This window comes from Equus quagga, chromosome 17 (genome assembly GCF_021613505.1).
Source record: "Equus quagga isolate Etosha38 chromosome 17, UCLA_HA_Equagga_1.0, whole genome shotgun sequence".
NCBI classification, from domain to species: domain Eukaryota; kingdom Metazoa; phylum Chordata; class Mammalia; order Perissodactyla; family Equidae; genus Equus; species Equus quagga.
Genome location: NC_060283.1, coordinates 53,142,892 through 53,169,694, shown reverse-complemented (window position 1 = coordinate 53,169,694; position 26,803 = coordinate 53,142,892). Strand labels below are relative to the sequence as shown.

At 46.8% G+C, this 26,803-nt stretch overlaps 1 protein-coding gene across 1 annotated transcript in view; it reads right to left on the bottom strand.

Moving 5' to 3' along the window:
- PECR (peroxisomal trans-2-enoyl-CoA reductase) overlaps nucleotides 1-26,803 on the bottom strand; it is a 112,661-nt gene that overhangs the window by 24,962 nt on the left and 60,896 nt on the right. Inside the window, exon 5 of the mRNA XM_046643416.1 lies at nucleotides 12,867-13,026. Coding sequence (XP_046499372.1) covers nucleotides 12,867-13,026 — 160 coding nt within the window. The remainder of the gene's footprint in view (nucleotides 1-12,866; nucleotides 13,027-26,803) is intronic.

The window sequence follows — 26,803 nt, the reverse complement described above, 5'->3', positions numbered from 1 at the left end:
CGAGCCAGTTCCTCTCAATGATGAGAGCTCACCCTGCGTCAGCTGAGACATTCTCAGGAAGACAAGCACAGGCAGGTGAAAACATTCTGAGCAAGCAAAGGGAAGAATAAAATGGAGGAAACCAGCAGAGGGCTGCTGCCTTCCCTTCCAGGCTGTTTTACACAGCCCTGCGCTCGACCTTCTGTGGCTGGAAGAAGAGTCAAAAGGGGTTGGAAGCCAGGGAAACAAGGGAATAAAAGACCTTTCGAAACGAGGGCAGAGAACAGGTAGAGTGAGTGGTATGAACGGCAGTCAGTGTTTCGAGATCAGCCGAGGATCTGCCGGCTGGAAGGGAGATGGTTTCTCAAATGCCCCTGCCTTACCTAACCCCAGTCAGAGGGGAAAGACGTCTGGAAAGCCCAGACAGTTGTCCACATTCTTGTGCAACCCAAAGAGGTGCTCAATGCTAACTGCCAGCTGGAGCCAGGGTTCACCCCTTTAAACAAGTCAGCCCTTGGGCCCCACAAAATCCTTTTGTACAAGAGGGGTCTGGCTCATCCAGTGCCCTGGCCTCCACCCTTGGGATCTTCAAGCAGGATGCTGTCCCCATCCCAGGGACTTTGGATGTCTAGCTTCTGGCAGCGTTTCCCAGGTGATAAGGTTGCTCCAATCCAATTTAGGAAAGACCAGAAACCACGGTGCCAATATACGTGGACATATCTGGAAGCCCAGCAAAAAAGCACTGAGCTGAGCTGGCCTCTCCGCTCAGAAAACCTCTCCTCTTCCTCACATTTCACCAATTAGGATGAATCTGGGTTCACAAGTTCCTCCTTCAAATCATTCACACTCTTCACTGAATTCCCCTACTTTCGTCCTAACACCTGCTTCTTTTTAACTTCTGGTTGAGCCGAGCCTACACAGAGTATGTTTAATTGGGTGGAAAGATGGGAGAAAAAAATGTTAGGGATGGGGTGCTTGGTGGGGAGAGCCAGGCTTGGGGAGGAGCCAACCAAAGGGGGCAGAGCCAGAGGGTAACATGAGAAGAACCCTGCAGGGGCCTCCAGAAGTTAAGAGGGGGTCCCAGAAAGGCAGAGAGAAGGGCTCTGCATGTGAAGGCTGATCACAAATACATCCTTGGGCAGTTCAGTCCTACTCCAAGCAGTCTACTTCATGCGGACACATTACCCATCCCCTCCAGACTTCTGCCTGGAGAGGCAAGCAGAGAACATTAAGAGTATGGCCTGCAGTCATTCTCCACTAGAAAAAACACGGCCACCTCGCTGACTTTACACAGATTACAGTATATGCAGTACAGGACCACAGAGGGCATCTTAAAATTTATCTTTGTAGACTGCAAGGGTTGGGTTGAAAGAGTAGACACCTTGACGGGTCCTTGGTCTGAAGGCCTCTCGCTTCTTACAAGCTGTTGCCACTCCCACTCCTAGCTTTCCTCGGAGCCCTCAAAATTTTAAGTGATTGTGAGGAAAGAGACCAGGACCAATGGATAAAAGGGCACGTCCCCGGAACATGTCCTGTGTTTAATAACAAACTCAACTGCAGCAAATTTTTATCTCTATCACTTGTACCTGGTTTCAAAACTTTCTGGTAAACTCACCAAGCCTGGCAAAAAAGCAAAGATGAAAACTAAATGAACAAAAAGTACGTTGGTTGTGCTATGAAAGGCTCACTCCTGCAGTGCTCCTCTCTCCTGACCCGCCCAACATCTGGGCCTGTTAACTGGCCAGAGCACCTGATCTTCCGGTTTTTGGTTGAAAAACGCGATTCCACAACCAGGACTGTGACCAACAAACATATTTCCCACACGCTTGTGGCCTCCTATTGCAAAACATTATTTACGGAAGACGGAAAGAATTCTAACTCAGGTCCACCGAGATTAGTTCCAAGTTAATAACAACAATGACAAGAGCAATGTGGTCAAAGAGCTTGGGTGTGACTTGACTTCAAGTAATTTGTAATTAAACGTGACAATTATTGCAAGAGGGCGTACCCAGTTTGTATTCATGAGCCACACAGCCTGCCTCTTACGTTGCAAAACCATTAAATGGCACAGCTCACCCCTGCGCTGTAAATAGCGTGATCATGTGTCACAATTATGTGCCAACAGGTAGCCAGGGACAGGCTCCCACATGGAAGGGTGGTTTTACATCAATAAAAATACGGTCTCCTTCCAGAACACTTTGGGGATTTTAAGTCTAAGAAGCAGCAGACCTGGGCCCTCATCAGAACTGGATGGGTGCAACCATTGCCCCCACATATTCAATCAAAACCAGAAGGCAAGCCAAGTTGTTCTTCTGGAATACTCCTCATAAACCTTCCAGATTCCCTAGCTGAGCACACTCACATCCTGAGGTCCCAGTGCGCAGTATCCAGGGTTCTCACCGGCTCTGTGCAATTAAGAGCCGTTTTTTGTTATTCCAAGATGAGTAACACCAATCAAAGGAAGGCGCTGGGGGGGCGGGGGTGGGGCGGGGTCAGGGGTGGTTGAGCAGGTCGGGGTGTGAAGAAGCTGACAAACAGCTCTGTTAATTACCATATGAATTCCCAGGCAGCTGGGGGGGGAGGGGGAACCCGAGAAAGAGCCTGATTTATCAGCTGAATCTTACAATGTTGGAAAGATAAACACCCAACTGACTACTTCATGCACATTCTCCTCGGTCCATTTTGGCAGGATCCCTCAAAGCTTGCTCCATGCTCCTCCTAAACTACTTCATTCTCCCTCTTTCTCCCTCCCCTTCCCCTTTCTCCAGCACACCCACAGCAAGACAGAGCAACACAGTTCAGAAAGACCCAGGAAACAGCCACCATAAAGTGTGCTGTGAAATAATTTTTTATACGAAGTATACACATATGAAGTAATACCTGCATATGGTCTAAAATTGTTTTCAAACAGCACAGAAGACCATAAAATTAAAGGAAAGTAGGTCTCCCCTCTGCACCCACTTATACTCCAAAGAGGTCACTAAGGCTAACAAGTTCAGAGGTAACCTTCTAGAAATTTTACTGCTACCTATTAGCAAAATATGCTTTTATACCAATAGGATATCTTGCACACAAGTGGGATAGCTTTATACATACCCACTCAGCAATAGATCAGAACTATCTTTCCACGCCAGTACTTATAAATCCTACCTCATTATTTTTTAAGCTGCATAGCATCATTAGTATAGCTATTTACAATATATTTAACCCATGCTTTCATTGGATATTTTTATTTCCAGATTTTTACGTTTCAAAACAATAGTACAAAGAACACATATCTTTGTTTAACAGTATGAGAATGACCATAGGATGGGGTCATAGGATGCCAACAGCAAAATTGATGAGCTGACTTTAGATTCAATATTTAGGCTACTCCACCTTAAAAAGAACTTCAAACTGGTGAATGGAGCCAAAATGACTGATGAGGAAGCAGAGGAGCTCTGCTGGTCACAAGGGATGACATTCTGGGCAACCACATCCCGTGGGCGCTTCTGTATCTCAGCCAAGAGAGAAATGTAGATCTTTACTGAACGCTGCCACAGTCTGGGCAGAGAGTCCTCCAAGTTCAACAGCCACATCAGTTTCTGTGCCCTCAGTCCAGCCTTATATATTAAATAATAAATGAAGAAAATGAATAAGCCTTCAACTGGAGAAGTGTAGCTATCTATGGGCAACAGAGATGACATCGTTACTTTACTGGGAAAATAGTCAAGAGGTCTCACGGGAGTAAGTGAGGACAGAAGGACTTGCTGGGCCTTGGCAGCGCGGTACGTTCTCTTTGCAATAAGCTGCGTGTTTCGTTCCACCTGCACCGTCTAGAGTTCTCTACCTTCCATCCCTGCTCTGCCGGCTCTGCCTGGGTATCTGCGAGCTTCCTCATACAGTGGCGTCTTCAGCTGAAATACTTCCCTGCTCTCAGGCCCAGATTCCTCCAACATTCCATGATTCTGGATTTCCCGAGTCCGCATTCCGCTGCCTGCCCTCCCAAACCCCTGCCTGTGTCCAGTGCCTGAGACTACTGTTCCCCTGCAGGTGACGTTCAGAAATCTCCACCTGCCACCAAGGGGCAGGTGTCCTAACCAAAAGACAGGAGTAACTTTACACTGGAGATGAAAGCAGCAGGTGACCACGTCTTGAGGACAATGGTAGTTAACACAGCGTACGTAAAGTACTTAGAACAGCACTTGGTATACAGTAAGTACTCCGTGACAAATAAAGGAAAAGCAACAGGATATATGAGGAAGCCATTTGGTGTAAAACTAATTTGGCCTGACCTTGTTTTTCCAAAAGGACCTGATGTGGCCTGTTGAGCATGCACTGTACATCTGCTTTAAACATTTACTGTGTCCCAAAGACAAGAATGCTGCCCCTAAAGACAGGGATGTAGCTCCCCCATACTGGCATTTCTCTAAGGATAAGCATCTCTTCCCAGTAACTAAGAATTACTTACCAACCTGCTGTGCTCACCTTGTGACCACTGACCTGCCGACCACCGACCTGCTGCCCCAGCTAACTATTGTATGACAATTGTAAAAGGGACATTCCTATCATATGTGATGTATGCTCTTTGTTCCAAGACAGTATATAACTACTCTGTACACCCTACTTCTTTGGTGCCCTTCCTTCCTTGGGGAAGGAAGGCCCAGGGCTAGTCCTCAGATCTGGCTCATAATAAACTCACCCCAATTTTAACTTACAGATTAACTATGGATATTTTTGTGTCGACATCCATAAATCTCAGCAGTCACTGTTCTCGTTGTCTGATTCCTTTCCACCAAGCCAACTTCTGCTATGATCACCGGCTTCCCATACAGATTTTATTATAAGGGAGATACTGCACCGACCCATTCAAGTTGATGGCCCACCAGATGGACGTATGCATTTGAGTTTATATGGCAGGCTCATGTGAATTTAGTTAGTATTAGCAAAAGCCCCCATGACGGTTAATTTTATGTGTCATCTTGACTGGCCACAGTGCCCAGATATTTGGTCAAACATTATTCTGGATGTTTCTGTGAGCGTGTTTTGTGGATGAGATTCATATTTGAATTGGTGCAGTCTGAGTAAACCAGAGGACCCTCCACAAAGTGACTGGACCTTACCCAATCACTTGAAGGCTTTAATAGAACAAAGACTGACCTCCCTCTAGCAAGAAGGAATTCTGCCTGCAGGCTGCCTCTGGACTTGAACTGCAACTCTTCCCTGACTCCCCAGCCTGCTGGCTCCCTCCATCAGATTTTGGATTCAGCAAGCCTATGAAATCGTGTGAGCCAATTCCTTAAAAGAAATATCTCAATAGATAAACAGACAGGCAGCTAGACAGCCAGGCAGACAGGTCCTGTTGGTTCTGTTTCTCTGGAGAACTCTTGACTAATACACTCTCTAAGTTCAAATAGCTCCCGGTGCCCTGAAAACATCAAGATCAGAGACATGCAAAGCGATCACCAGATCTTGGCAGCAGTGACACACCCACGGCATTGCAAGCCTGTGACCTTTGCATGAACAACCAACCAGCCTCCCTGACCAACACATCCATCACACTGACCTAAAAATAGTTGTGAAACCAGAAGTGGGTCCTTACTATGATGAAAGTAGAAACCCTAACTTAATGTCAACATCCACCAGTTAGTTCTCATATTGAGTTGAGAAGTGGGGGATCTGGGAAGAACAGAGAAGAATTTCTTACTTTGTTGACACTAAGTTAACAACAAGGCTAAGAAATATTAGCGTTCCAGGTGTATGAAGACTGGCAACACTCTAACGCCAAATCAACCCGCTCGATGTATATTAGACATGTCATTTTTGATAAAATTAATCAACAAATAGGCACTTCAGGCAGAATTTGAGCTTTTGTTGAAACAAATCCTGTAGAAGATAACAGCCTAGATACTATTGAAGAAACAATCACACATGAGAGTTTTCTTAAGAGAGAAATAAGTTGGACAGTGTCTTACATTTTCTTTACAAAGTTCTGTGCCTATAAACTTATTTACCACTCGATTGTTCCTGTTCACATTTAAAACAAAGGACTAAGAAAATCATTCGGGTACCTGCCCTAAATCCTCAGAACCTTGTAGCTTTCCTTTTCTACTCCATAGTCAAGGACGTTAAATAAACCCTGAGTCAGGAGGCCATTTCTGCTTAAACACTATCAAGAAGAGAAAACTTGTCTGGGTCTCTCTCTCTCTCTTTTTAATAGATAGTTCATCACATCAGAGGATTGCTGTGAGAAGCCGGGTAATGCATGTAGGAAGCATCTTGACTGCATGACAGGCACGCATTTCTGATGATCTCATTTGTTCCAGAGAAAACCAAAGCCAATGCTGAGGGAGGTTACCAGAGGCTTAATTTGGTATTAATCCCTGGTGTTTCAACTTTATAAGTAGTCAATTGTAATTTTTTTAAAAACCAACTTTTGAGGCAGCTTTATGGTTTCAGTTTCTTCTCAGGCCCAACTGGTTTATGCAAGTTGTAAAGAAATTAATGGAAAGATACAATTCCTACCAGCGAATTATTCTGCACATGCTTGCCAATAAATAGGTGGCCTTCCTTCTGGAAATTTCCACCATTACAAGCACAATAACTCAGGAAATGCAGAGTCGCAGCCATCTGTTACTGTGACAGTGAAGTGCGGGATATGGAGAAAGTTGGCCAGCTTCCTGCCCATCTCCTGTAGGCTCTGCGGAGGTCCCCAACTTCTTGTCCATCCTATTTCACTGATCTGTCAGTACTCCCAAAGTATATTATCTACTATCTTTCTGGGGCAACAGGGAAGGAGGCCAATGAGCACAATAGTCCACAGAACAGCAAAAAAAAGAAGCCTGGCCATTACATTCTAGGATATGGACACTCAGAAAAACAGAGAAGAATTCAGGTACTAAAAGCTCCCGCCAGGTTTCTGTCCTCTCCACCTTCTTTCCATGGCCAAGCAGCTCAGAGGGAGGCTCTGCTGGACACAGCCCCTTCCGGGTTTACATTCCTAACTGCTGACATTCAGTGGCGGTGACTGGCCCCCAGTTTCAACTGCATCTACTCTACAAAGGGGTGAAAACTGATCAATTTGGAACCACCAGCTGTTTCATCAATCAATTTGGAGGTTAAGAAGTGATCTTAAAAATAAGTGTTGGTGAGGATGTGTGTAAGTTAGAACTCTTGCGCACTGATGCCTGGAATGTAGAATGGTGCAGCCGCTGTGGAAAACAGCATGATGGTTCCTCAAAACACCAAACAGAGAATTACCACGTGATTCAGCAATTCCACTTCTGGGTGCATACCCCAAAGAATTTAAATATTTGTATACCTCTTTCATAGCAGCATTACTCACATTAGCCAAAAGTTGTAAGCAACCCAAGTGCCCATTGGTGGATGAATGGATAAGCACAATGTGGTTTACACAAACAAGGGAATATTATTCGGTTTTAAAAAGGAATATGGATTTAATATGGATTGAACGACCACCCCAATTCGCCCAATCATTTCCTCCAACACCTTGGACAGGTGAGTGCAAGTCTCCAACATTATGTGGCAAACACCACCTGTGCAGGGTTACTGTGAGGATGCAGCATGTGTCTGAAGAGCACGCAGCACAACGCTTAGCACACAACATCGTACTCAATAAACCCTATTTCCTAGAAAACAGAGAGTGAGATCACTTGATTCTCAGCTCCTAATAACTATTTTCATTCTCTCCCCCCCGACCCAAACAGTCTCTAGCAAAGTAAAATCAAGAATGGTCGCATTCAACAATCCAGATCATCTGGTCCCCGAACCAAAAGGCCTTCGGAGAAACCCTGAACTATCTAGAGAATTGCTTCCATTTTCCACTGTTATTTTGCTCCGTCATGCTTTGTGTAAAACCTGCAATCCTATCTCCAACAGAAGCCAACGTTCACCCCTTTGCGCAGAAAGCAGATGGCCCTGCCAGAGCAGGCCTCGTCCAGTGCACAGAGGTGAGTTAAGACAGTAACGCAGAGCCGAACCAGAACATCCCGTCTCCAAGCGCTGCAGCGATGTGGCCGGAACACGATCCATTCTTCCCTCTCTCCTACTTCCTCACAGCCTCCCACCGAACATTCCAGTCCACTCTGTTTTGTTCTTTCTTTTAGTACTAGGGATATGACAGGCTAAGTGTATAATCCAGACACTGCAAACAACCCCTAGGAAGGTCCGTTGCTATTTTAAACATTTTACAGCAACTGTTTACAACGCCTGGCAACACTCCACAGCAGGGAGCCCCGACACAGGGGAAGAGCAAGCCAACTGTACACCAGGAACATTTTATGTGTTTGCCTCTATAGTTTTAGAAAATAATAACATGTAGCTGTTCCCTGGGGTTCCGCAGAGTATGGTTTTCATGGGATCACTTGAGCCACACAAGCAGCTGGTGTTCACACAGATCCTGCTGGTGTAGAAATACCGCCTTGCTCAGTGACAGAAAGGCAGGCACTCAACATCAGAACCACATACATTTCTGAGCAAGCAATTACTTAATAGCTTTAAAAACAAGCATAGAATTTCTATCACTACTTACACCCAATAAACATCACCTATTTTGAACCAAAATAGTAGTTCAAAGTGTTTATGAGAATGATTTGATTTTTAGCACTTATTTTCTTAATAAAAAATGTAAAGGCTTTTTTAGCAAAGTAAAAATGTTGAAAATGTTTCTGGACCATCAGAAGGGACACCAAAGACCATAAGTCAGAGAACACTAAAAGAAAGTGAACAAGAGACTGAAAGCAGCAAGACGAAACATCTTGAAGCTAATAAAACAGAAGCCCAGGGCAGGAATCTTAACCAGCTGCACTTACCGTGGAAAAGCCTAACTTGGGAAAAGTGTGTTATGTTACAACTGGGAACACCTCCTGAACTGCGGTCACGACCCTCGGACCAAACCCAGCTCTCATCCCACTGATGGGAGAATGCCTTTCACATCACTGGCATCACGTCACAGAAAGAGGCTGTGCAGACTTTGCTCGTGCATTTTGAAATCTACACTGAATCACAGCCGCTATCTGTTCCTCTCTCATGAGTTCAATCATGGAGCTCATTATCAATATGTCTCTGCATTCACGGAGCCCAGAGTCAAACCCTGGCTCCACACTCTGGGCCGTGTGACCTTGGACAAGTTGCTTCAAAAAGAAATACTAACGGCACCCACTTCACTGAGTTGTTGCAAAGAGGACATAGTTAATATACGTAAAGTGGCTGAACAGTGCCTGGCACTGTTTTCATTATTATTAATAGCTTGGAGGACAAGATCGTTCCATATGATTAAATTATTTACACAAATTCGAAATAAATAAGGTGCACTGATATTCCATTAAGCATTATTAAGCTGCCCAGAACACAGCGTGTTATGTGAAGTATATAACTAGTTTAATGAGAACGAACATGAAGATAATGACTTAGTGACATGATTTTGAGGCTGTTTCCTACCTCTTAGTCAAACACAAAGCATTTTATGGCATCATTCAAAGACAAGAGCAATAATTTTTCTAGTGCTTGGAGGTCTGCAAATGCACCGTTTCTTCTGCTAAAAGTCTGTTTTCCATCCGCTTTTGAAGGCTTGTGTAAATGAAGGCGGATTCTATTAGATTTAAATAATGTTCCTCTTTACAATTTCTGACACTGCGAGCCATTTTTCAGTTCACGCCTTTGCTTCATTTTCTGCTCTCCTATATGTCTTCTTTTCTGATTTTTTTTTTTCAGTTTGGGAAAACACTGCAAATTTAGCCTTAACTATTTATAGCCCTTTCTCCACCAGCTTCAGATTCAATAGAAGGCTATAGGTAGTACACACACTGTTTGGAAATTATTTTTCATTTTTCAGAGAATTCCAACTACGGGCGTTCCTAGGTCTTTTGTGCTATTGTTACTTAAGGAAAAACAAAAGGTTCCGTTCTCCTTAATACCTTGCTTGAGCTTCTAAGTTGTATCACAAAAATTATCTAGGGTTCCTTGTTCTTTAGTAGGTAGAATTAGTTTTTCTTTCAAAACTAAAATCCTCCGTTTTAGTAAAATTTGTACCAATTTTACCCTGTGTGAAAAAGAAAATAAGCAATATTAATAGAAATGGAACTTATTCAAACTTAAAACACTCCCCACCAGCTTCCTACTTCCACCTTTTAAACCAAAGGTGAGCTCATCTTTCAATCATACTGGACAAAAGAACCATATTAATAAGTAGCAGTAGTCCTTATTGTAAATGTTCCGTACAAACCAGTGGAAAAATATTTTGTTTAACTGACACATTTTTAAATGTGAGTTATCATTTAAAAATCTAGACATTTTATAAGTAAATTTGGATTCTCAGCTTCTCCTAAAAATCCAAAGTTCTGGCGCTTCTGGATCCACACTCTCCACGTGGCAAACGGCAAACAGCAATCTGGGGCTTAGCAGCTGCTCCCCTTAAACACAGCCTGGGCTTCCAGCCCTACTCAGTTCTGCGCCCTGAAGTGCTTTCCTAGGGTCCTCCAAGAAGGAGGCATTGTGAGAATTCCAAGATCTTAAACGCACATTCTCTCTGATCCAGCAATTCTATTCCTGAAAAAACTATGGAAGTCATGCAAGCATACATGGGTATCCACCACAGCACTGCTTCTAACAACAAAAAGCCTGAATCAACCCAAACATCAACAGGGGCACGTGGAATAAATGATGGTAAATCCATGCAGGAGAATGCTAGGGAGCCCCCAAAAGCCTAAGGCAACTCTAAGCATACTGAAATGGAAATATGTCCAAAGTACATTAAGCAGAAAAAAAGCAAAGTGCAGAATGGTATGGAATATATGATCCAATCTGTGGGGAAAATGAATAGCAATATTAAGATATGCTTTTACATACATTTCAAATTTCTGGAAGAAAATATAAGAAATTTTTTTAACCCTGTATATATATTATGTATGTATTATATATGTACCTTAAAATATATTATATATATTTTATACACCCCCTGTGTATATATATATTTTACACTTAAACGAAAAGGAAGCACCATGAACAGAAACATTTCAAATCATTTTACATATAATTATCATCACCACATCTTCGGATTATTTCTTCAGTTGTCTGTCTTGGTTACAGGGTCCTCTAGAGATAAGCCTGATGTGGTGTCCCAGGCAAGCAGGAGAGAGCCTTCTGGATGGCCCTTCGCTCAGGGCCACGGGCAGCAGGGAAGCGACACGGCGGCCACTTCAGAGCTTTGTGGCTCATGTAGCCTCCTCTACTGTCTCTTCAGAAGAAAGACAAACAGGGCAGGGAAGCAGGAGTGCCACCAGGGTGAGCTGTCAGGCTCGGTCCAAACACCCCTTCAAGCCCTTGTACATGTGCAGGGCGCCCTGGAGTGAGGCAGGAGGCAGGCATATACCATACATTATTTCCCTATTGCTGTTACAGCTCTGGGAAGACTAAGGGAAGAAAAGAGAAGCCCTGGGTCTACTCTCACCAGCAGAAACCCTAACTGGTCAGCCCTAACAGTAGGAAAGGATTGGCTCTTCCATTAAAGGGAAAGCAAGGTCACGCATTCCTGGCCACCTGCTCAGGAAGGGCAGCCAGGGTGGCTGTTCTTGGCTGGAGCCGGATTTGTGACGCGCTTCAAGTGTTACCAGTGGAGGGGGGGTATGACGCTCGGGTCTCGGGAAGCCAGGATGGCGTGGAGCACCGCCACTAGAGGGATGCGATGCCTCTGAGTTAAGCCCTGTGATGGATATTGAGCAGAAGCTGTCCCGTCAGCACTCCACACTACTGTCCCCGTCAGCACCCCACACCTGAGAAAGGACGCTCATCGAAGCCAGTGCAGGACTCTCCAGGGCACCCTACGCCCAGGCCTCAACCAGAGCCCACCTCTAACCCCGAGAGGCATCCAAGCCACATGAACAAACGGACCAGGGCACGTGGCGCTTCTCAAATGTATCACCTCCTGCTAAAGCATGTTTTTGGAGAAAAAAGTTAGCAATTAATTGGCAAAAATAAAGAAATCTAGATAAGGAACAGGTGACCTCCCATGGCCCGGCCAACATACACACACACTCCAGGGCTTTTCTTCAGAACGAGAGCCTGGGCTTTCAAGTATCCCTACTCTTCCCAATTCCAACAAGATACAAGGTAAAACCGGTGATCTCTGTTTAATAGAGGTCTCTACTCAGAACTCACTGAGGAACACAGGAGTTAGAAAAGCTTGCTTCTATTATTTGGAAAATGATACTCTAACACTGTAGTGCATCATATTGTATGCATAGTACCATAATACTACTTTTGAAATAAAGGAGAAAATAAAACTCAATCCCCTTTGCTGTTTTCTCTTAACTTCCTAAGTCCTCTCCTTTTCAATATTCTAGCCTTCCCATACCAATGACTTTGGGCTGAGTCTACTAAGAGTGGTTTCAAGCCTTGTCACAAAAATCATCTCAAAGATGGCAGACAGGCTGCTGTCTGATCAACAGGACAATTTAAGATGCTATAAACAGAAAAAAAGAAGAATGAAACTAATTCAGGCCCCACTAATTCAGAATTAGTGATAACACAAAGTACCCTTGAACCCTCGTCTGAGTCTTTTAACTGTGGCTTGCTAAACAACTAGAGAGAACAGAGACGGACTGGTTAAGCTGTTTAAGAGGATCAACTATCCTAAGCATCTTCAACAGCAGTGCCTTGCTGTTTCTGTATCACTGGAACTTGTGTCATTAAGGTAAGAAGTCATCTGTCCATCAAGCAGGTCTACCAGGACCAGCTATAATTAGCAACTATATGCTGCTGAAACACCTGCTCTTCATTTCCAACACCTCGCCCTTCATTTTTTCCTTTGTTCCGAGTCAGTCTTCTCAGTCGTGGCTGAGTTTTACTGGACGTCATCACCTGCTCACAGCGAGATCCCAAAAGGTGCTCACCTCTGAATCTTTGGCCTGCTGATTACGAACGACTATCAAATTGTACAGGACTCTGTCGTCGTCCGCCTCTGTGTGGGACACATCGCGAGGCGTGCTCCACAGATTCTGCTCATCATCCCTCGCCAACGTTGCTCCAAATGAGGAATACAGACTGTTATCACTATGGTACAAAACAGAGAGGAATAAGGGTTTTGTAATATATAGAACATACTATATGTAATATATACTTCATATGTATGTAACATATAACATAAATAAAACTTGTATACATTTTATATATTATGTAACATACAATGTAATATGTAAATATATATATTTCTAACAAAAAAGTCTGAATCGTCTTTAATAATTAAGCACACATAACACAATAGAATAAAAAAATCACTTTAAAAGCAGCAGAGAGCAGATGTAACCAGTCACATGGGCAGAAGTAATTTTGCTATGTTAAATATGAATTTCTGCACTGAGTACTTGGCCGCTAAAACAAAAAAGGGAATCCAACAGGGAAGAGAACTCTCTGTGATTAAAAGAAGAAAACAATTCATGTGAAGAGATGAACTTTCTACTGGCTCTGAATTCAAGGGAGCACAGTAAATTTAGACTACCACGGTATGCAATATCTACCTAATTCCTTAGAACAAGAAAATTAAGTAGTAAGCACGCATGGGCAAATACTGTCCATAAACAGTGCGGGATGTTGAGTGCCCATTCTGCACGTCTGTTTTACGATCTACCCTTTGTCAGGCGGTATGCAGCCTGGGCTCCTGGAGACAAGTGGCAGAGCGTCTATCCAGGATGTGCTCGTACACAGCCCCAGTGAACTTCCATGGGATCGACAGGTAGGGTCATGCTGGGCTATTCCCTTCATCTAGTAATATGTGTGAAGCACCGACTCCACGCTAATCATGGGGCTCAATAAAATGGTGAGCAACACAGACATGGTTCCTGTCCTTGGACCGCACTACAGTCAAGGGAAGGAAACCATTAATGAATGATCACGCGACTGTATGATTAAAAACTGACGGCGCTATAAAGGCGGAGTTTAGGGAGCCGAGAGAGCTAGTGGGGGTGGGCGTCAGGTAGGCATCCTGAAGCAGGCGGGCTTGAGCTTTAAGGTGAAAGATAAGAACAGAGTTCCAGGCAAAGGAAACATATTCAAAGGCCCTGGGGTGAGAGGAAGCAGAGCTTATGCATTAGAAGAAAGGGGACATTTCCTCAGGAGGTAGCTGGGGCTAGATATGTATCGGTTTGTATTCACGTTTTCTAACATTCTTTAGAAACGTGGTCTTTATTCCTAACAGCAAGGTAAGATGTGGAAAGGTTTGAAGCAGGGCAGTGATGTGACATGAACAGTATTGCATCTTTAAAGATCCCTCTGGCTAAAGTGTGGAGAACCCTTTAAAGGGGTCAAGAGTGAACGTGGGAGGGTCAGTAGGACACTGTTGAGGTCACTCAGGCAGACCTGGTAGCTATCAGGATCAGAGTGACGGTGTGCAGCTGAAGGAAAGCGCACTGTCCAGGAGTCTGCAGAAGGCAGATGCTCTCCGGCGTTCCACTGGGATGGGTGGGATGACTTTCCCCGAGGCAGAGGCAGGACGCCCATGGCCAGGGGTGGCACACAGCCCTGCAGGGGTAACAGGATAGCCGATGAAGACAGGCAGAAGACGCCCAGACGAGCAGACAGCACCTGGGCAGGAGGGAGACGGCAAAGGCCAGGCGGCTGAAGGGAAATGCTAAGGTTTAAACCAACATGAGATACTCAGAGGTGGCGCTCGGGAAATCTTACAACAGGAAGCAAGTTCCAGTCACCAAACTGGGGTTCAGCAGCAGGGACCCTCACAGCAAACGAGGCGCTCCGCCGCTTGAGTGATAGGACTCAGACTTGGGAGCCAACACTAGTGACACTGGGCAGGAGGGATGGGACCTGGAAGCAAGGCGGGCAGCCGGTCAGCCACCTGACGCAGGCAGAGGGCTGAGCGACTGGGTGCTGAACAGGGCTCCTCAAGGCCCTGAGCTGCAGCTCAGAAGTGTGGGGTCGGGGGCTGGACAGAGCGATCAGGGCAGAGGGGAAAGGAGCAACTTATGGGGAACCAGACGCAGCTCAGCCGCCCTGTCCTCAGACTGCTCTGTGTCCACTTGGGCTGTCTGACACTACAAAGGCTGAAAAACACAGAGCCCGTGGCCCAGCTCTTCCTAAGAACGATGTGCCGATGACAGGGGAGGCAAATGACACCTCTGCCCTGCCCACACGGGCTTTAACCAGCATGTCATTCATTCATGCATTCACTCATTCGTTTATTCAACAAATGTGGAATGGACAACTGCTGTATATTGGTCCTGGGCTAGGTGCTTTGGGGACTCTAAAATAAATAGGACAGTGCCCCTGCCCTGCGTGTGCCTATACAGTAGTCCCCCCTTATCCGCGTCTCAGTTACCTGCGGTCAACCGCAGTCCAGAAGCTGATGGTCCTCCTCCTGACATACCATCAGAAGGTCAACAGCAGCCCAACAGTACGTCACAACGCCCATGTCATTGCCCTCACTTCACCTCATCACATGAGCACCGTATCGTCTCACATCATCGCAAGAAGAGGGGGAGTACGGTACATAAGACACTTTGAGAGAAAGAGACCACATTCCCATAACTTTTATTATTGTAATAATTGTTCTATTTTATTATTAGTTATTGTTGCTAATCTCTTACTGCGCCTAATTTTTAAACTTTATCATAGGTATGTGTGTATAGGAAAAAACATAGTATCTGTAGGGGACGCCTTTAAGTGGGACAGCACGGAGGAAGCCGAGGTTGACCTGTGAGCCTGCAGGACATGCAGAGAGAGGTCAGGATGTGGGCTTAGGGGCCAGGACAGGGCTGGAGGGCTAGACGTGGGGGAGACGCACATACATCTCCACCACCGTGGAGGACATGGGATCAGAGGAGAGGTCTGGAAGCAGGGAGTGAGGGAAGAGACCTTGGGGAACAGCCTGACCGGAGGAGCAGGGGTGGACGGACCCTGGAGAGAGCAGGTGAGAGCCAAGGAAGAGAGGACGTGCAGATGAAGAGGAATGCCCAAGAGCAGGCAGACACAGGAGAGGTGTCCACAACGTGAAGGGTATTGACTCCAATTTCTTTTTGCCTAAACAGATTTTGTGGCCAATGATAACCCACGACTCCATGATACAGTGCTCGACCCAGGGGCTTCCCCGGTCCATCCCTCAAGTTACGCAACCACCTGAGGTGGAAAGGGTGGACGATGCCATCCCACTTTGCAGACCGGGAAGAGACTATGGAGTTGCTGGCCTTCTCCCAGGTCAGGCAGCCAGCTGACGGTCCTCCCAGCAGGAGATCCCCAAGGGGGCATCTCCAAGTAGCCACGTATCATAAGACTTGATATCCCAATGCTGGGACGGGAATGCCCCCACAAATGTAGCAGGTCAGATCACACTACACATGTGACATGTTCCCTGTACAAACCGGCAAATCCCCCTGGGGCTTCTCAAGGCATCCAGACCCGGTGCACAGCTTTCACCAGGGACTGGGACCACCGCCCGGGGACGCCACAGTAGGTGTACCTCTCAGACAATGGAATTCCAGTACTTTCCGGAAACCGGTCTTTTATTTTCCCTCAGTTTGTTTCATTTGTAAAAGATCTGCCTCTTCAACAAGTTGGTAAGTCCCTCCAGGGCAGGGATTGCAGCCAGTATTTCTTCCACACCCAGGCCACCCAGCAGGTCGAGTACCGGGCGGCTGCTTTCCAAGTCCTTGCTGAATGGAGGCACGTGAGCTGAGACCCCAGTGTGCGAAAGGAGTCCCAGACACAACTCACTGTTACTACTTTCTAAAAACTTCCCTAGGCAGGAGGGTTCGAAATCAGCCGATATCTACCTGAATCATCAGTGTAACATCTGACATGAATAATCGAGCCACTTTGTGCTTAAGGACCCACGATTTCTTTGCACGTTTTGAGACGATGATGACATCTGCCTCCCTGGTCACCAGTCCCTCCTACCCTCTCACCACCTCTCTCTCTCCCCCTCGCCCTGTCTTCTCTCTCTCTCTCCCTAGCAGACACACACACACGCACACACACACACACGAACATGCATGACTCCAGCCAACATAAAACACTAGCCACTCGTCACTCATCCACAGACTCGAGTGATGCTCCATGGGAGAGTTGACATGGGCCTTGTTAGAGGTGCTGATGTCTCCAGACGGGTGGTGCCCCCCCCCCCCACGTAGCCCACCCTAATGAGGAGCAGTGTCCCCAGTGTCCCAGGAGCCTCAGCCTCTGCCTAGTCACTGACACCCGGGGGACAAGAAGAGACAGGGAAGAGAACCTAGAACACCAGCCTCTGGGTGAGCAACAACCCTCACCAGTTCCGTTTGCCTGCGAGCTCCTTGCCTCCTCAGCTTGGACCCGGCCTGCTCATCTCTGCAGAGCAGCAGCCTCCCCTCGGATCCACAGTCTTCCTTGAGCTGGACCTCACTCTGCCACGTTCTTCCTATTCATTAGAATTACAAGTCAGGTTTCTCTGGGACATAGGAAAGGTGGAGTTCTAAATAAACCATTAAATTAATAATATTACCAAAATGCTGGTCCAGGTGAAAGTGAATGAGGGTGTGAGCTCGTTCAGAAGCATCTGTCAGCCCAGCCTGGCCCACCGGATCCTGGTTCTGTACTCTGGCAGCCTGGTCCCTGCTCCTTTCATCCCGCACCACCTCCCAGTCAAGGCTTCAACCTATTTTGTTTTAAAACTCTGAGCACTTAGGGTGGAGAGACCAGAACAAAGAGCCTCAAGCAAACGACTAACCAAGCAGCCTGGGAACCTCTGTGCCGCCGAGAGACAGTGGAGGACTCTGGGCTGTGTAAAAAGAATTCAGGGCAAGGCCCTGGGCGGAGGTGGGGGGGTGCGGCCCAAGAAGCCCAGGGAGAACAGAAGGCTGTGGGGAGGGGGCACTGAATCAGGAGCTTCACTTTCTCTCCTTCCCCCACATAATGATTTCTAGAAGGTTCTGCAGAAAGCAAGAGCGGCTGTTCGCTCCTGGCCACCATCTGCTGACGATAAATATTTTATTAACCGCAGGCATTTGAGAAGTGGCTCTGAAGTTACATACAAAGCAGACCCTGCTTTTACTCCCAAAAGGTGGGATGAGGAAGGTGTCAGATTCCACCCTCCATCCCACCTGAGGCACAAGGCCAGCTCCCTGGGGAGTCTTCTCTGTCAGTAGGATCCAGAGCTAAAAGGAGACCTGGCTTGGAGACACCGGCCTCTGGCCTGGGGGCGGCCGTGCGAAGTGCTGGTCAGCTTTAAAGCTGCTCACAAGAGCTTCCTGTGAGTCCTGGCCACCAACAAGGACCGGGTGGGAAAAACTTCAGAAAGCCCCACAAAATACCCCGCACACAGGCTGGCTGCGGAGGCCAGCCGTTCCAGTGACTCACTGCTCTCCCCACACAGGGTGGCGTCGGCGATCCCTGGTTTAAGACTGAAGTCTGAAGACAGCGAAGAGATCAGATCTCCGGGTAACAGCAACCAGAGGTCTCAAAGACAGACCTCAAAAGGCTGTCTGGTGCCACTCCTCACTCCCTAAGGCTCCCGTCTGACGTCCCCTAGGAACTGGCTTGCCTAATGGCCCCTGGCTTCCAGGTCCGTCCCTTCCTCCCTCCATGGAAACCTCCCGGTGAGGGAGCACGTGCATCTAAGATCCCCACTCTGTCCTTCTTTTCCTCCCTCCCTCCCGCCTCTACATGTCTCTCTCCCCGTCCCCCACCCCCTTTCCATGCTTCCTTCCTTCCCAGACAAACACCCTGGCTCCTTTCTCTTACCAAGTTGATCCAATGCTTCAACATCATTTAACCCCAGTTTAAACATGGTTCCGCAGCTCCTGGAGCTTTCTCAGCACCTAACCACCTAGGCTCCCGCCTGCCTTCAGCAGCACAGGTATGGCCTGCCTCAACGTGCGGGAGAAAAACGCCGTGCCCCTCTTCTTGGGCACCGCGCTCCAATGGGCTCCCACCCTTCACATCTTCCACTCCCACGGCTGAACCAGCCTGTACTTCCTACATTGCTTTAAGCGCCTACAGGCTTGAAGATGATCCTGACGAGAACCCTGTGAAGCAGGCAGGGGAAGCGTTATTTTTACTTTTCCCAGCTGAGGAACTGCTGGGGCTTCAGTCAGTCCTGGGTCTCTTCTCTGCTTACACTCACTCCTGGTCATTCACCTGGTCTCGTGGCTTTACATACGAGCTCCATGAGGAAGAGCCCAAGATCCATTATGGTACCCAGCTCAGACGTCTCTCCCAGTCCCAGACTCCTACAGCACCTGCCTTCTTCCCATCTCCACGTGATGTCTAACAGACAGCTCAAGCTCAACACGGTCAAAACCAAGCACCTGATCTTCCCCCCAAACCTCCCCACCAGCAGTCTCCCCACTCAGATGACGGAAACTCCATCTCTCCCACTGCAAAGGGCAAAACCCTTCAAGTCGTCCTTGGCTCTTTCATCCCCTCCAACCAACCCATCACAAAATCCTGTTGGCTCTATGTTAAAAAATGTCCACCTCTTCCACTTCCACCGGGCCAGGGCAGCTTACTTCTTGCATAAGAATTCCTATAGGCCTGTGTTTCGCTGACTTAACCTCTCGTACCACTGCCTCCACGAATTCTATTCTTAACAGGACAGCCAAGGGATCCTTTTAATATGTCAATCAGATCATGTCACCCCCGAAAACCCTCCAGTGGCTCCCATTGACTTAGACTAAGTCAAAGTCACAGAGTGGTCTATAGGTCCACATGAGACCCCAGCCACTCTGGCCTCTCTGCTGTTCCCTGAACCCACCAGTCACACCCCATCTCAGGGCCCTTGAACTGGCCACTTCTTCTACGTGTAATGCTTCCCTCAGATATCCACTGGCCTCCCTCCCTCCCCTCCTTGGAACCTTTGTTTCAACATCACCTCGTCAGTGAGGCCCACCCTGAGCAATCTATTACAAATTGCAAGCATGCTCCCCTGCCCATGTTCTGCCTTCTCCTTTTCCCTCACTCTTATTTATCTTTTAATTTACTCATTACGGTTACTGTTTATTGTGGGTCCTCCCTCACGACAGAATAGAGAATGAAAGCCCCACGAGGACAGGATCTGCATCTATTTTGCTCAGAGATGTATCTCGGGTGCTTAGAAGGGGCCCTGGCATTTAGGAGATGCTCAATGAATATTTGCTCAACGAATGGACTGCTGCTGCCCCAGTTCACAGGCTCCGAATGGTAGAAAGGGGACCGGAATCCGTGTCCCAGACTCAGACAGACCCCTAACATTTCTGAGCTGTTTAAACGTGTGAAGGTTGGGCTCACAGTCTTGTGGGAGGAAGGAGACGACAAGCACGTTACGTCGGGTGGTAATCAGGGCTCTGACGGAACACACGTGAACAAGGGACGTGAGGGGTGGGGTACTGTTAATGAGCGTGGTCAGGAGGAACATTCTGAGCCAGAGACTTTGAGCAGAGACCTGGATAAGGGGAGGAGTTACCCACACAGGTAAGTGGAGGAAGGACACCCCAGGGAGGGAGGGCAGGAGCGGGAAGGCCGGGAGGCAGGGTATGCTGGATGGACCTGTGGACTCCCGGGAGCCCAGCATGGCTGAAGAATGAACAAGTTCACCTCATGTGCTGACTTTCAAATCTAAACCGTGCATAATGGCCCCAAGCTGGAAACCACCCAAAAGTCCACCAACAGTAGAATGGGTTAAAAAAATGTAATATACTATAATAAAGCCATGAGAACTAACTACACACAACTTGGATGGACCTCACAAAGTGAGAACACACACAGTTTGATCCCATTTACAGAAAGCAAAACTGAAGTGCATTTTTAAGGCGCATAAATACATAGGTGGTAAAGCCATTCCAAAAAAGGCAAGAAAGTGACTATCACGAAAGTCTAGATACCATCAGGGGTAGGGACACGGGGCTGGAACAGCCACGTCCTAGCCCGGGAGGTGGTTTCAGCAGCATCCACTTTACAGTAGTTCTTGATACTGTACATATTTTTGTATGTTTTTAGTCTCTAACATCACATACACAAACACAAATTTTTAAAAGTTAAGAAAAAAATAAATGAGACGCAATTCAGTCAGCTATCACCTTTCGGGCAGTCCAGGGGTTCTTGAGAGGCATGCTGTCTCACCAAAATGATTTCCTTCAAAAAAACACACGAGAGGAGAGCACGCAGTTTCTAACTGGCACAAAACAAATACTTATCAACCAGACTAAAGAGGACTTCAACCGCTAACAGGAGAAACTATTTGACCCAAGACTGAAGCAGAATTTACCTTTCCGACAAAAGTATAGTGATAAGGTCACTTCAAGATATCTAGAAAACAAAAAGTTCCAGGAAACCTAGATCACATGATGTCTAAGAGAAATTTCATCTTCTGGGGAATTACCAGTGTCACTAAGAGTGACGAATGCAAGTGCCCAAAGAGGAAGAGGGATGCTGTGGGTTGCCTGGAAAGAGATCTTTACAAGTCATCCTTACATGACTTTTGAGTGGCTGACTTCTTGGTAAAGGCTCTATCTCGTACTGAGTGGACCTGAGGCCCTGTTCTGGAACTGCACTCAGGTCCCTCCTCTCTCTCTCCTCTGTCTTTCAAGAAGGTTCAAGGACAAGCCTTGGAACGGATTCTCCGAGCCAGGACACCCTCCTGCAGAAGGAGTCCCGTGCACCTCTGCAGGCACTTCCGATGAATCACCGTCTGGCCCAGGGCCGCAGGCTGTGTAACCCGCAGGTTCTGCAGGAAGCCATGGGTGAGTTGTGTCGGCTCAGGCATCCAGCAGCATACGATGGGAAAAGAGTCAGGCCATCTGGGCGCCAGTCTAAGAGATCTCACTGGCACCAACACATTAGCCAACATTTTTGCCAAGCCCTTCCAAGGACAGCAGATAATTCGATCAGCTCAGAGGTCATGTGAGTCCACGTTGTGAAATGAAAAACTCTACCCATGGAAAACATACTGTCATTCTAGAGTTCATGGCGATGCCCTTTCAAATGTTTTAAACCCACCACCCGCCTTAATACAAAAAAATGGACCCAGTGACCCTGGGCCCCAGGCCATAATAATTCAGGGCAAATCTCATACTTCAAAAGCAATTTCTAGCATACACCGCTGAAGCAGACCCCTGTGCATCCAGGGGCCTCTGCTCATCCACGGCACTGGAATACAACAGGATTCGGACCCCAGCTCGGCCACAGGTGCCCTGAGCAAGGTGCTGAAGTTCTTGTGCCTCAGTTTCCTCAACTGTCAAGTGGATTACAGATGTACCTGCAGTGGAACCACGTTATTCCTAGATTCTGTATCTGCAAGTTCACCAACTCGTTAAAATTTATCTGTAATCCCAAAATCAACCCTCGGGGTGCTTCCACAGGGCCCGAGGCTGAGCTCCCCGCAGATATCCAACAAGGCGACAGCCGCCCTTTTGTTCAGCTCTCCTACTGTACGCAAGGGTCCTGTCGCAGTCTATTCAGTGCCGCATTTCACATTTTTGTGCTTTTTGTTGATTTTGCTGTTTAGCATGGCCCATAAGCACAGTACTGAAGCACTGAAACCCGTGTGTTAGACAGGTGTCATTCAGGCACCCGCTGCAGTGCTGTTGACCGTGAGCTCAATGTTAACCAATCAACAACATATATTACATACAGGGTTCTAACCCGCTGCTCTTCACAGGGTTTTCTTGGCCAATTTCTTGTGAAGTGGGTGGCCAGGTCCTTCTTCCTAGTCTGTCTTGTCTGGAAGCTCTGCTAAAACCTGTCCACCATGGTGACCCTACTGGTATTTGAAATCTTGGTGGCGTAGCTTTCAGCATCACAGCAACACGCAGCTGCTACAGTGCGACAACCAACAGATGAGCGGTGTGGTTCCCTGACCATGAAATAAACCAGAGTGTGTGGGTGAGAGTGCCAAATCCTAACCACTAGCCCACCAGGGCTGGCTCCTGTAAGCACAAGTGCTCTATACAGGATCAGGAGAGCTGGGGCAGGCAAGGCACACATCACAACTTCAGACTCACCCTCTTTTGCACGCTGGAGCAGAATGATTCAAACTGAACCATTTCTTTACGGTCAGGGAAATTCAATTCTGTGGCTAACACTCACAGGCCTCAATCAATGCCATCTCAGAACGGCCCCTCATTGTGGGCATAAAACAATCCTTAAGAGCAAACTAAGGTTTTCTTTTATTTTTCCCCAACGGGAATTCCAGGCGCTGTAGAAAAATGAAACACTGAGGTCTGCTCGCCGTTCACTGCCCACAGATCTGTGCACAAATCCCGTTGTCATGAATGGAGGTGCACGTGGGCACTGAGTGGAGCAGGGAGCAAAACAGACATGGAAGCTCATTATGAGGTTCACTTAGAGGGCTTAAGAGAGAGCCACGAATAAAACCAGAGCTGTGGTCATTAATTCTCTCTCTTTCTTCTTTTGCTTTCAAACAACCGGACAGTTGTGGTCTTATCAGTTATTAACAGCCAATAAAAATGAGAGACTAAGAATTATACTTTCCCGAAAAAGTTCAAAGAGAGCCTCATGAAGACACTTTAGTGTGTGACATTCACACTGCACTTCTTTCACGGTCCATTCTAGCCTCTTCCAGGCCTCTGACGTCTGCACTGGATGTCATCCGGCAGCTGCCTCTACGGTGCCAGGGGACCTGGGCATCTCTCTGCTTAAAGGTGACTGCAGCCGTGCCTCCAGGATCATATAATGTCAGGGGCCACAATTCATGCTCAGGTGGATTTTTATATGGCCAGAGCATGCTTTTATCACTGATGGAAGAAAGCCATGCTATAAAAGTGAAATAAAAAACCAGTGCTTGAGCTTTTACATTTTCCCAAAAGTACCCTGTAGAGGGTTGAATATGTTCCCCCCCAAAAATATGTCCAAGTCTTAGTCCCCAGTTCCTGGGAATGTGACTTTATTGGAAATTAGGGGATTTACAGATGTAATTAAACTTAGTGTCTTGAGGTGAGACCATCCTGGATTTAGGGCGGATTCCAAATCCAATGACTAGAATTCTTATGAGAGAAAAGAGAAGGATATTTGAGACACACAGGAGGAGATACATGTGGAAGAAGACAGGCAAAGATGGGAGTGGTGTTGCCACAAGCCAAGAACACCAGGAGCCGCCAGAAGCTGGAAGCAGCAAGGAATGCGTCTCCCCAGAGTCTAATGAGGGAGCACGGCCCTGCCAACCCGCTGACTTCAGACTTCTGGCTTCCAGAACTGTGAAAGAATAAATTTCTGCTACCAAGTTTGTCGTAATTTGTTGCGGCAGCCTAGGAAACTAATAATCACACATACCCCAAATGTTTCTTTTAATGAGTAACACGAAATCTTGAACCAAAAAGTCATCCACTATTTTACAAATGATCAATGATCTAGCCATTCCCAAACGATCCATTTCATTATTATCCTGTCCCCAAGGCACGTTTTTTTGCGGTTGTTTTGATCACTATTTACTCTACATTGGAAAGGCAGCCAGTGCAGGGAAGAAATGGCATGCAGAACCTCAAACCTCACAGAGACGATGGACAAGATGAATGTGACAGGACTCAGTCCTAAAATTGGAGGGAAGGTGAAAAAACAGTGATATTGAACAAAACCTCTGGCTTGCTTTGGGGCTGAAGCCTGTGTTAAGGTCAGGCCATGTGTCGCTTCTCCAGGCCCAGACTTGTCTAAGCTTCCTGGCGTTAGAAATGGCTACTCATCTCCTGGCTGCTGAAGCAGCCCTGGGCAGCTGAAGAGTCTGACAAATGGGCATGATTCACGTTCCTGGGCCTCCGGCTCCTTCCAGCACTACAGACACCTCCTGCCCCTGGATTCCACGTCAAGCAGAATTTCAGCTGACACAAGCCCACAGAAAGAGGACAATCTGGGTCAAGTCTGGAACAGCCCTCCAAGATGGCACATTAAAACCTGACCTTTCATTTTACAGGAGAAAAAACTATAGTTCAAGGAAGTTAAGAGACTTCTCCAAAATCTCACAGCTGGTTAGCAGCTGGTACTCAGGACTCAGGTCTCCGGACTCCCGCTGGGCTGGTTCACAGGGCCAGGCTGCGTCCACATCCAGGCAGAAGAATCACACGAAATGAAGGACACGGAAGAGGAAAGGAGCAGGAGGCCATGATGGGCAGGAGTGAGGGCTGGTGATGTCCACCAGTTCCTAGTACGTAGATAAGTGACTTTTTGAAAATATTTGGTAGTTTTCTGAATTTTCTACAATGCAAGGCATGGACTTTGAAGTCAGACAGACATAGATTCGATTTCTGGCTCTCTGACTTATCAACTGTGATTGTGAATTAATTCTTTAAACTCTCTAATCCCTAGGTTCCTCATCTATAAAATGGGACAAATAACACCTATCTCATTTGGTCAGAGCGACAATTAAATGACAGAATGCATGTAGAGAAATCTCACTTCTGCCGTATGCCCCATTCCTATAAAGTCAATAACACTAAACAGACGCAATGTAGAGGTCACCTTCGGAGATGGGAGGGGGCGCATTCATGGAGGGATACGTGGGGCTTAATTGTTAACGTTGTTATTAATGTTTTCTCTCTTGCTAATGTTTTCCTAGGTGGGTGCTGGGGATATGGGTGTTTGCTCCATCATTTTTCATAACATTTTGTTTTAAACTCTTTTTTTAAGTTTACACATAGAAAGAACAATAAATGAACAGCTATTATTATACTTTTTATTAATCAGCAAGTATTTGTTCAGTTCTTACTCCATGTCGAGCACGGTGCTGGGCACAACAGGGGTACTGAGGGGTGGCAGATTTGGTGCCTCCAGTCTAGATCAGCACCTCCGAGGGGAGGGGTTAGCGCAACCGCCTTCTTACTGCAACCCCAGGCAGAAGGCCGTGAGGGACCCGAGGAGGAAAGGGGAAGAAAAGAGACTCCGCAACTGCCTGGGAGACTTTCGGTAGCAACTGAAATGGGCCTTAAAAACTGAGTAGCATCTTAGGAAGTAGGGAAAACAAAAAGACGTCTAGCTGACAGTAATGGCAAAGACACCCGGAGAGGAAGCAGCACCACAGACTGACCACAGCAGACACAGAGGATGCAGAATCAGACAAGCCAGGGACAGAGGGCATGCAAAAGGAGGCACGGACAGGCGGCGCAGAGGTATTCTGTGTACACCAAGAGAAGAACACCAGATTGCTTTCTCTTGTAGCTTTCAAGAGAGCAACTTCCATGTAATCACACACGAGGCAGAAATCAGATTTCACAGTGAGTGGGTGGTGAAGAGGGAAGTGGCGGGCATAGCTGACTACTCTTTAAAGTCATTTGTGCCCGACACACAGGAAGCAGAGGATATAGCTGAAGGGCAAGGCAGTATCAGGATGAATTTTCAGTCAGGGGAGGCCTCTGCATATTTCTAGAGAAAGGAGAAAGAAAGAACTAGTGGGACAGAGAGAAATACAGATGCAAACCAGACAAGAGACAGGCATGCCCTTCAGGTCCAGGGGTCCAGGAAAAGCAAAAGGAGCAAGGACAAAAACATGGGTGGCATCGGCAGATGGCGAATGAGATGGGACCAAGAGTTGTCTTTCATGAACTAACAAGAATCCTGGTGCATTTTGGAAAAAGACTGGAGCTGACCATGCACACAAATAACAAACATCGTTCATCTCTGACCACACCTCTTGCAGGCACCGTTACCTTGGGGCGTGAAATAAAACCTGAAACCCATTGTTTTAATGACAGAGCAAAGGATGTGGTTGGGAGAGAGGGGTGTCTGTACAAAATCTTGTTTTATAAATGAAAATAAATAAGATGACATGAAGAATGAAGTTCTCAATAAACTAAAAATTAAGACCACCTGGCCACATGATTCCACCACATCAAGATTTCAAACAAGCCACTGTGGGAAACAGTCCAGCAGT